Raw genomic sequence first — 11,180 nt, forward strand, 5'->3', positions numbered from 1 at the left:
CCCAGGCTGGAGTGCAGCGGCACCATCTCAGCTCACTGCAACCTCTGCTTCCAGGGTTCAAGCGATTCTCCTACCTCAGCCTCCCTAGCAGCTAGGACTACAGGGGCACACCACCATGTCCGGCTGATTTTTTTTGTATTTTTAGTAGACACGGGGTTTCACTATGATAGCCAGGCTGGTCTTGAACTTCTGACCTCATGATCCGCCCGCCTTGGCCACCCAAAGCGCTAGGATTACAGGTATGAGCCACCACGCCTGGCCTCAAAAAGTATTTTTAAATCTCCAATTCCGAGCAAGAAAAACATCTACACTCGCCTTTCAGTTGGACAAGAGAGAATTTTTTTTTTTTTTTTTTTTTTTTTGCTGGAGCAAACTTTCAAACTACCACCCGACATTTCAAGGTTAATGTGGTATGTCTCCATTACAATAAATATTTTTTAGATGACTGGTGTATGGTCAAAATTATATCAGCTGCAACGTCTACAATTACTATGCATAGGACAAAGGGCACACAATTTCTGCTACCATTGAAACTTACAGCATATAAAAGGGCAATCATTTATTTATTTATTTATTTTTCTGAGATGGGGTCTTCTTCTATCACTCAGCCTGAAATGACGAAACCCCAGCTCCACTAAAAAAAAAAAAAAAAATACAAAAATTAGCTGGGTGTGGTGACAACACACCTGTCCCCAGCTACTCGGGAGGCTGAGGCAGGAGAATCGCTTGAACCTGGGAGATGGAGGTTGCAGTGAATCGAGATCACATCACTGCACTCCAGCCTGGGTGACAGAGCGAGACTCCGTCTCAAATAACTAATTTTAAAAACATTTTTTCTTTTTTTCTTTTTTTTTTTGAGATGGAGACCTAGGATGGACCACAGTGGTGTGATGACAGCCACTGCAGCCTCAATCTCCTGGGCTCAAGTGATCCTCCTCCTCGACCTCCCAGAGAACTAGGACTACAGAGGCGTGCCAACACATCTGGCTAATTTTTTAATTTTCTGTAGAGAACAGTTTTCACCAACTTCTCCGGGCTAGTCTAGAACTCCTGGGTTCAAGTGATTCTCTCACTTTGGCCTCTCAAAAAGCGCTGGGAGGCCAAACGCTAGAGGCATAAAGTACTGCACCTGGCCCATATACTTTCAAGTGAAAATTTTCAATCACTTTTTCTCCAATTTACTCAACATAGTAAAAATTTAATAGATAACATTCAAGGGCCGGGCATGGTGGCTCACGCCTGTAATCCCAGCACTTTGTGAGAACAAGGCGGGCGGATCACAAGGTCAGGAGATCGACACCATCCTGGCTAATGCAGTGAAACTCCGTCTCTACTAAAAATACAAAAAATTAGTCGGGTGTGGTGGTGGGCACCTGTAACCCCAGCTACTCGGGAGGCTGAGGCAGGAGGATCACCTGAGGTCAGGAGTTTGAGACCAGACTGGCCAACATGGTGAAACCCCATCTCTACTAAAAATACAAAAAACAGCCGAGTGTAGTGGCACACACCTGTAATCCCAGCTGTTAAGGAGGCTGAGGCAGGAGAATCACTTGAACCCAGGAGACAGAGGTTGCAGTGAGCTGAGATCACGCCACTGCACTCCAGCCTGGGCAACAAAGCAAGACTCGTCTCAAAAAAAAAACAAGAAGAAGATTCAATTTGCTAAATAATTAGTGATACTCAACACAGTATTTTTTTTTACCTGTTATTTGAGGTTCAAGGATACATGTGCAGGTTATGTAGGTAATTGCATGTTTTGGGGATTTGGTGTTAAGGTTATTTTGTCACCCAGGTAATAGGCATAGTAACCATAGTTTTTTTGATCCTCTCTCTCCTGCCACCCTCTCTCTAAAGCCAGCCCTGGTGTCTTGGTGTCTTTTGTTTCCTTCTTTGTGTCCATATGTACTCAACTGTATCTTTTTTTTTTAAGAGTCTCACTCCTAGTCACCCAGGATGGCATGCAGTGGCATGATCATGGCTCACTGCAACCTCAACCTCCTAGGGCTCAGGGGATCCTCTCATCTTAGCCTCCCGGGTCGCTGGGACTACACACATGCACCACCATGCCTGGCTAATTTTGGGGGCTTTTTTTGGTAGTGACAGGGTTTCACCAGGTTGCCCAGGGTGGTCTCAAACTCCTGGACACAAGCAATCTGCCAGCCCTGGCCTCTCACTATGATTACAGGTGTGAGCCACCGCGCCCAGTCTAATTTTTACTTAAGAATAAACTTCGGGCTGGGCGCGGTGGCTCACGCTTGTAATCCCAGCATTTGGGAGGCCGAGGTGGGCAGATCACAAGGTCAGGAGATCGAGATCATCCTGGCTAACATGGTGAAACTCCATCTCTACTAAAAATACAAAAAAATAGCCAGGCGTGGTGGCACGTGCCTGTAGTCCCAGCTACTCGGGAGGCTGAGGCAGGAGAATGGCGTGAACCCAGGAGGCGGAGCTTGCAGTGAACCGAGCTTGCAGAGAGATCGCGCCACTGCACTCCAGCCTGGGCGACAGAGTGAGACTCCACCTTTAAAAAAAAAGAAAAGAAAAGAATAAACTTTGAGGCCGGGCGCGGTGGCTCACGATGGAGACCACGGTGAAACCCCGTCTCTACTAAAAAATACAAAAAATTAGCCGGGCGCGGTTGTGGGCGCCTGTAGTCCCAGCTACTCGGGAGGCTGAGGCAGGAGAATGGCGTGAACCCGGGAGGCGGAGCTTGCAGTGAGCCGAGATCGCGCCACTGCATTCCAGCCTGGGCGACAGAGCGAGACTCCGTCTCAAAAAAAAAAATAAATAAATAAACTTCAAAGCTGGACACGGTGGCTCACGCCTATAATCTCAGCACTTTGGGAGGCAGAGGTGGGTGGATCATGAGGTCAGGAGATCGAGACCAACCTGGCTAACACAGTGAAACCCCATCTCTACTAAAAATATAAAATATTAGCCGGGTGTGGTGGCGGGCACCTGTAGTCCCAGCTATTTGGGAGGCTGAGGGAGGAGAATCGCTTGAAACCAGGAGGCAGAGGTTGTAGTGAACTGAGATCGCGATCGCGCCACTGCCCTCCAGCCTGGGCGACAGAGCGAGACTCAGTCTCAAAAAAATAAATAAATAAATAAAAGAATAAACTTCAAGATAGACCTGCTATGTACCCAAAAAAATCAAAAATTAAAACTGTGGCCAGATGCAGTTACTCACGCCTATAATCCCAGCACTTTAGGAGGCCAAGGTGGACAGATCACTTGAGCTCAGGAATTCAAGACCAGCCTCATCAACATAGTGAAACCCCGTCTCTACTAAAAATACAAAAATTATCCGGGCATGGTGCTGCATGCCTATAATCCCAGCTGCTTGGGAGGCTGAGGCAGGAGAATGGCTTGAACTCAGGAGGCAGAGGTTGCAGTGAGCCGAAAGTGCGCCACTGCACTCAAGCCTGGGTGACAGAGCAAGACTCCGTCTCAAAAAAGGAAAAAAAAATGCTTCAAGTATATCTTACAAAACTGACAGGCCGGGCGCGGTGGCTCAAGCCTGTAATCCCAGCACTTCGGGAGGCCGAGACGGGCGGATCACGAGGTCAGGAGATCGAGACCATTCTGGCTAACACGGTGAAACCCCGTCTCTACTAAAAAATACAAAAAACTAGCCGGGCGCGGTGGCGGGCGCCTGCAGTCCCAGCTACTCGGGAGGCTGAGGCAGGAAAATGGCGTGAACCCGGGAGGCGGAGCTTGCAGTGAGCTGAGATCCGGCCACTGCACTCCAGCCTGGGCGGCAGAGCGAGACTCCGTCTCAAAAAAAAAAAAAAAAAAAAAAAAAAAACTGACAAAATACATTGTACATATCCACAAGATAACTTCATAATCTTTAATAACCACAGGTTTCCTAAAGGAGTCATATAATGTACTGCACTTTTTTTGTATAAGGTAAAGCAACGTAAAAAAATAATGACTGATCGTGGCCGGGCGCGGTGGCTCAAGTCTGTAATCCCAGCACTTTGGGATGCCGAGACGGGCGGATCACGAGGTCAGGAGATCGAGACCATCCTGGCTAACATGGTGAAACCCCGTCTCTACTAAAAATACAAAAAAAAAAAACCTAGCCGGGCGAGGTGGCGGGCGCCTGTGGTCCCAGCTACTCGGGAGGCTGAGGCAGGAGAATGGCGGGAACCCGGGAGGCGGAGCTTGCAGTGAGCTGAGGTCCGGCCACTGCACTCCAGCCCGGCGACAGAGCAAGACTCCGTCTCAAAAAATAAAAATAAAATAAAATAAAAAAAAAATAATAATGACTGATCGTGCACAGTGGATCACACCCATAATCCCAGAACTTTCAAAGGCCGAGGAGGATGGATCACTTGAGGTCAGGAGTTTGAGATGAGCCTGGCCAACACAGCCAAACTCCATTTCTACTTAAAAAAATACAAAAACTAACCAGGCAGAGTGCCACACACCTGTAATTCCAGCTACTCAGTAGGCTGAGGCTGGAAAATCGCTTGAACCCAGGAGGCAGAGGTTGCAGCAAACCAAGAGTGTGCCACTGTACTCCAGCCTGGGTGACAAAGTGAGACTCTGTCTCAAAAACAGTAACTACAATCTTTATTTTTCAGATAACTAACAATGCCAAACTCTATAGCTGAAAAAGACAATGTCCGTGAAAAAGGCTGTTCAGATGGAACCAAATCAACTTTTCAGGTAAATATACATATATATGTAAACATGTACGTGTATGTATGTGTGTGTATATACATTTTTTTTTTGAAACCCAGTTTCGATCTTGTTGCCCAGGCTGAAGTGCAATGGCGCGGCTCACCACAACCTCTGCCTTCCAGGTTCAAGCAATTCTCCTGCCTCAGCCTCCCAAGTACCTGGGATTACAGGCATGTGCCAACATGTCTGGCTAATTTTTGTAGTTTTAGTAGAGATGGGGTTTCTCCATGCTGGCCAGGCTGGTCTCGAACTCCCAACCTCAGATGATCTGCCCACCTTGGTCTCCCAAAGTGCTGGGATTACAGGCGTGAGCCACCGCACCTGGCCTCAGGTAAATATTTATTTTTTTTGAGACAGAGTCTTGGTCTGTCGCCTAGGCTGGAGTACAGTGGCATAATCTCGGCTCACTTCAGCTTCTGCCCACCGGGTTCCAGCGATTCTCCTGCCTCAGTCTCCTGGGCAGCTGGGATTACAGGCATGCGCCACCATGCCTGGCTAATTTTTGTATTTTTGTTAGAGACAGGGTTGCACCATGTTGGCCAGGCTGGTCTCAAACTCCCGACCTCAGGTGATCCGCCCACCTTGGCCTCCCAAAGTGCTGGGATTACAGGCATAAGCCACCATGCCCGGCCTATATCTTTAATACCTATAGTGAATATAGGCCGGGTGCAGTGGCTCACACCTGTAATCCCTGCACTTTGGCAGGCCAATGTTAGAGGACTACTTGAGTCCAGAAATTTGAGACCAGTCTGGGCAACACGGTAAGACCCTGTCTCTATTTATATATTTATTTTTTTTGACACAGAGTCTTGGTCTGTCACCTAGACTGGAGTGCAGTGGCCTGATCTCAGCTCACTACAACCTCTGCCTCCCAGGTTTGAGTGATTCTCGTGCATCAGTCTCCTGAGTAGCTGGGACTACAGTCGTGCGCCACCACACCCAGCCAATTTTTATATTTTTAGTAGAGAAGTTTCACCACGTTGGCCAGGCTGGTCTCGAACTCCTGAACTCAGGTGATCCACCAGCCTCGGTCTCCCAAAGTGCTGGGATTACAGGCGTTGAGTCACAGTGCCCATTCTGAGTCCAATTTTTAATAAACTATAAAATATTTAATTCTGATTAGATTTTTTTTTCCCAAATCATCCCACTGAATTACCAAACATGAAAATGCATGTAGGCAAGGCACAGTGGCTCACGCCTGTAATCCCAGTACTTTGGGAGGCAGAGGCTGGCGAATCACCTGAGGTCAGGAGTTCAAGCCCAGCCTGACCAACATGGTGAAACCCCAGCTCTACTAAAAATGAAAAAAATTAGCAGAGCGTGGTGGTGGGTGCCTGTAATCCCAGCTACTCAGGAGACTGGGGTAGGAGAATCACTTGAACATGGGAGGCCGAGATCGCACCACTGCACTCCAGCCTGGGCAAAAGAGCGAGACTCTATCTCAAAAAAGAAAAAAAAAAAAAACAAAAAACCACTGACTCCTAATCAATAAATTTTAATTTTGATGTCATAAACAATCTGTTGGGTTTTTTGGGTTTTTTTGGTTTTTTTTTTTTTTTTGAGACAAGGTCTTGCTCTGTTGCCCAGGCTGGAGAGCAATGGCGCCAACACAGTTCACGGCATTCTCAACCTCCTAGGCTCAAATGATCCTCCAAGGACCCTTCCTCAGCCAAGTAGCTGGGACTACACATGCATGCCACCACAATTGGTGGGGGTTTTTTGTCTCTTTTTTTTTTTTTTTTTTTTTTTTGAGAGTGTCTCATCATGTTACCCAAGCTGGTCTCCAACTCCTGGGCTCAAATGAATGTCCCACCTGGAATTCCCAAGTGCTGGGATTACAGACCTGAGCCACTGCAGCTGGCCCAATTAATCTTTTGATCAAAAAAAGTCTATCATATTTTATTTAAGAAAAGAAAAATATATTAGTCTCAAAATATTTCAAATAAGAGTCAGTATGGGCCAAGTGTGGTGGCTCACACCTGTAAGCCCTGTACTTTGGGAGGCTGAGGCAGGCAGAGAGCTCAGGAGTTTGAGACCAGCCTGGAAACATTGCAAAACCCTGCCTCTACTGATAATACAAAAAATTAATCAGGTGTGGTGATTCATGCCTACAGTCCCAGCTACTCACCAGGCTGAGGTGGGAAATCACCTAAGCCCAGGAGGTTGAGGCTGCAGTGTGCTATGATCGCACCACTGCACTCCAGCCTGGGCAACAAAGCGAGACTCTGTCTCAAAAAAAAAAGAAAAGTTCCTAAATGAAGTCTCAGGTATCTTTCATTTGAAAAAGAAGGTAAATAATATCTATCATTTAGGACTGCTGTGAGGATTTTAAGTGAGTTATACTTTAAGTACCTGGCACATGGTAAATGCTCAGTTGTTCACTGAACGCATGAGCTGAATGCAAGAGTTTGAGGTTGCAGTGAGCTATGATCACACCACTGTACTGCAGCCTGGGCAACAGAGAAAGACCCTGTCTCAAAAAAATAAAGTAAAATAAAAATAAATAGGCCGGGCGCGGTGGCTCAAGCCTGTAATCCCAGCACTTTGGGAGGCCGAGACGGGCGGATCATGAGGTCAGGAGATCGAGACCATCCTGGCTAACCCGGTGAAACCCCGTCTCTACTAAAAAATACAACAAACTAGCCGGGCAAGGTGGCAGGCGCCTGTAGTCCCAGCTACTCGGGAGGCTGAGGCAGGAGAATGGCATGAACCCGGGAGGCGGAGCTTGCAGTGAGCTGAGATCCGGCCACTGCACTCCAGCCTGGGTGGCAGAGCGAGACTCTGTCTCAAAAAAAATAAAAATAAAAATACAAAAAACTAGCCAGGTGAGGTGGCGGGCGCCTGTAGTCCCAGCTACTCGGGAGGCTGAGGCAGGAAAATGGCGTGAACCCCGGAGGCAGAGCTTGCAGTGAGCCCAGATTGCGCCACTGCACTCCAGCCTGGGCGACAGAGCGAGACTCCATCTCAAAAAATAAATAAATAAAATAAAAATAAAAAATAAAAATAAAAATAAAAAACAACACTAGCAAAATCATGTTTACTGAGACTGAAACTGTTGTCTGCTCTGAAAATGCAGTATTACATGCACTAGAAACGGTTAGTTAAAACCAATGTGTACACAAATAGAAATGCATTGTGTAGAAAAGAAGCAAAGAACCTTCTGATAATATTTTCACCACTTCGACACTAACACCCAGAGACTGAAAAGATTCTGGCTGTCAGGCCTAGGGCATATATGATTCTCAATCTCAGTAGACCATAGAAATACACTCTGGCTTTACAAAGTCCTGAGAAGTCAAAGACAACTTTGTCTATAAAGTCTCAGGGATAGTGAATCAACATTAGCCTAGTGGTCTCAATACTACTGGGCAATTCTTCAAACTGCTTTGTAGCCACTTCCCTACCCACCCAAACAAATATCTGAAGGATTATCCACACCTAAAGCTTCTTGTAGTTGGTCCCAAACTGATGCACACTGAACAGTGTGGAGAGATAGAAATTATTGAAATTTGCCTTTTTCTACTCTCTTCCTTGATATTCAAAGGAACATCTCTAGATTATTTTTCTTTGTTAAAGCTTCACTGAATTTAAGACCCAAAGCATTGGCTAAAAGGAATGTAGTAAGAAAGAATTAACCAATATTTTCATAACATATTCAATTCCACTAACCACTCCTGGAAGCTCTATTACCTACGTTTAAAAAGCGCGGTGGCTCACGCCTGTAATCCCAGCACTTTGGGAGGCCGAGGCGGGCGGATCACGAGGTCAGGAGATCGAGACCATCCTGGCGAACACGGTGAAACTTCGTCTCTACTAAAAATACAAAAAAATTAGCCAGGCGAGGTGGTGGGCGCCTGTAATCCCAGCTTCTAGGGAGGCTGAGGCAGGAGAATGGCGTGAACCCGGGAGGCGGTGGAGCTTGCAGTTAGCGGAGATCGCACCACTGCACTCCAGCCTGGGCGACAGACCTAGACTCCGTCTCAAAAATAAAATAAAATTAAATTAAAAGTGACCAATTTATCACTGTGTAAGAAAGGGCAATATTACTAAACATCTAGAGTCTAAATGTAATTTCGGGGGGGGGGGTCCAAGCACCTAAAAATATAATTACTGTCTCTCACTTCCTCAAACTTCAGACAAGAAATGTAATTTTTCCCAGCTGAACTTCAAAAATAAAAAAGAAAGAAAGAAATGGTCATTTCTGGGGTTTGTTTTTTGCTTGTTTTTGTTTTTTGAGACAGAGTCTTACTCTATTACCCAGGCTGGAGTGTAATGGTGCGGTCTCGGCTCACTGCAGCCTCTGCCTCCTAGGTTCAAGCTATTCTCCTGCCCCAGCCTCCCGAGTAGCTGGGATTACAGGCGTGTGCTGCCACACCCGACTAATTTTGTATTTTTTGGAAAGACGGGGCTTCACCATGTTGGTCAGGCTGGTCTCGAACTCCTCACCTCAGGTGATCCACCCGCCTCGGCCTCCCAAACCGCGCCCGGCCAGAAATGGTCATTTCCGAATGTACCACGTGTAATGCCAAAGGAACCCAAGATCCCTGCCCATGCCTAATAACTGCCAAACACTGACAGGCTTCACTGAGCTGTAAAGGCCAAATAAATAGGTTCCTAGTTTATCTTTTCATTCATTAAACAAATATTTACTAAGCAGCTACTAAGGGTAAGGCACTAAGTATCAGCCACGTTCCCGGATACACTGTAGTGAACAAAGCCCTTTCTTCAGTGCTATGATCCTCAATAGGAGAAAGTACAGAATTAAAGAGGGTGATAGGAAAACTTCAGAGGCTGGGGAGCCTTTCTGACTACCTGCTTCATTACACCCTTTAAGGGAGTTCTCCGGAATATTTACACAAAGGGGAAGTTGGAGAAAAAAAAAAATGTTATAAACAAGGGATTAAGTCAAAACTTTGAAAACTACTGACTCGGCGGAACTTCCATTCCAAAGGTAGGATAAATAAGTAAATGAATAATTTCAAAATGTGGTAAATACTACGAAGAAAATAAAGGTGACATAAGAAAAGTGCTCTAATAAAAACTGGGTTCTAGGAAGGCCTCCCTGAAGAACACTTTACGTACAAGTGAACATTAACTCTCACGCCACACAGAACCAGAAGCACAATGAGGTAGAAACCGTCGTTAATAGCTCTCATCCATCCTAGAATTCATATTACCTGTTAGTAATTAACGAATACAATCATCCCAGTCGTTTAGCAAATCAACAACAGGTAGCAAACCCCCTCGAGACTTTGAATACTCTCTAAACAAAACTTGAAGCTGCTTTTACCACGCTTGCTCGGTCTTTAGGGATCATTGTTCATACACCTAAGCCAGCTGACAAAAGAGAGTCACACTCGCCTAGTGGCTGAGCTCGACCTGCTCTGGCACACGAGACTGAGCAGGGGCTTTCGCCAGGGGTGCGTGGGCTCACAAGAACAAGCGCCTGACCCGTCAGGCCACCGGCGCGCGGGCGCCCAGAGCGGACGGCGGGGGCGTGGCGGGCCCTGCGCCTGCCTTTGTTGTCCCTCGTGGCGTGCGGGGGGGAGGGGAGGCCCGAGGCCCGCGAGGCCAGATGCCGCCTCCGGCCCCAGTCGCGTGGTCTCCCGGCCCCCATGGGCGCGCGAACCCACCTTCTTGTAGTGCTTGCCCAGCCAGACCCGCACCGAATCCAGCTGGGACACCGTCTCCGGGCTCTCCCAAAACTTGGTGGCCGGACCCCCATCCTTCCGCCGATAAACGGCTAGGCCTGCGGCTACCGCCGCGGCCCCCGAGCCCGTGGCGCCTACCGCTGCCCCAGGCCCGCCGCCGCCCGCCGCTGCGGCCATCGTCGCAGCCCGTCGTCCCCACAGCCTGGCCCACCCCGGCCCTCGCGGTGTTTCCCGTTCGTTCCCGCGCGCGCCCGCGCGCGCGTAGCCGCCACTGCCGCTTCCCGGCCCCGCCCAGCCAACCCCCTTCCGGTGCGGACGCCCGGCCCCGCCCCCTCTCGGGACTGGCGCCGTATCCGACGCGAGCCCGCGCATACGCATGCGCAGCACTCGTGCGGGCGCGCCTTGGACTAGCACGTCCAGCCGCCTCTTCCGCCAGCCTCTGTAGGCTCCGTTCTCCCCTAGTGAGTGCCGGTTATTGAGCCATGCTCTTCCCTCGCTACCGACGTCGAATCGTTATGCGGTTAACAACCGCAGGTTGATTCTGTGTCATAGCCTGCCTCCGCTGAAGGGAAAAGGTCTGGTGCGAGAAGTGCCGAGGGGAAAGCCTGCCTAGGGTATCGAGTGCGCCGGGCCCGGCTTTCCCTTAGACCCTCCACCCCCAGCGGCCCGGCGGCATTTGGGAAGAGCCATCTGGGACGCCCACGCCAAGGCTTTTCGGCTTCACAGACCTTCCACTCCCTCAGGGGTCCAGCCACAGCGGCTCATTCCTGCCCCCACGGGCCCTTGCATCGGCTGTTTCGGAGACCTCAGCGGGTCTTCCCTTCTGATTTTCACTTA

At 48.5% G+C, this 11,180-nt stretch overlaps 1 protein-coding gene across 2 annotated transcripts in view; it reads right to left on the reverse strand.

Moving 5' to 3' along the window:
- Positions 1-10,617, reverse strand: part of LOC105480388 (SWI/SNF related BAF chromatin remodeling complex subunit C1) — a 199,557-nt gene extending 188,940 nt beyond the window's left edge. Inside the window, exon 1 of one of the 2 annotated variants that reach the window (XM_071091592.1) lies at positions 10,326-10,617. In XM_071091592.1, coding sequence (XP_070947693.1) covers positions 10,326-10,520 — 195 coding nt within the window. In that variant the 5' untranslated portion in view covers positions 10,521-10,617. Of the gene's footprint in view, positions 1-9,869; positions 10,097-10,325 lie in introns of those variants that run through there. The other variant, XM_071091593.1, reaches the window with a different exon arrangement.
- Between the last annotated feature and the right edge of the window lie 563 nt (positions 10,618-11,180).

The sequence above is a fragment of the Macaca nemestrina genome, chromosome 2 (assembly GCF_043159975.1).
Source record: "Macaca nemestrina isolate mMacNem1 chromosome 2, mMacNem.hap1, whole genome shotgun sequence".
In the NCBI taxonomy this organism is placed as follows: Eukaryota; Metazoa; Chordata; class Mammalia; order Primates; family Cercopithecidae; genus Macaca; species Macaca nemestrina.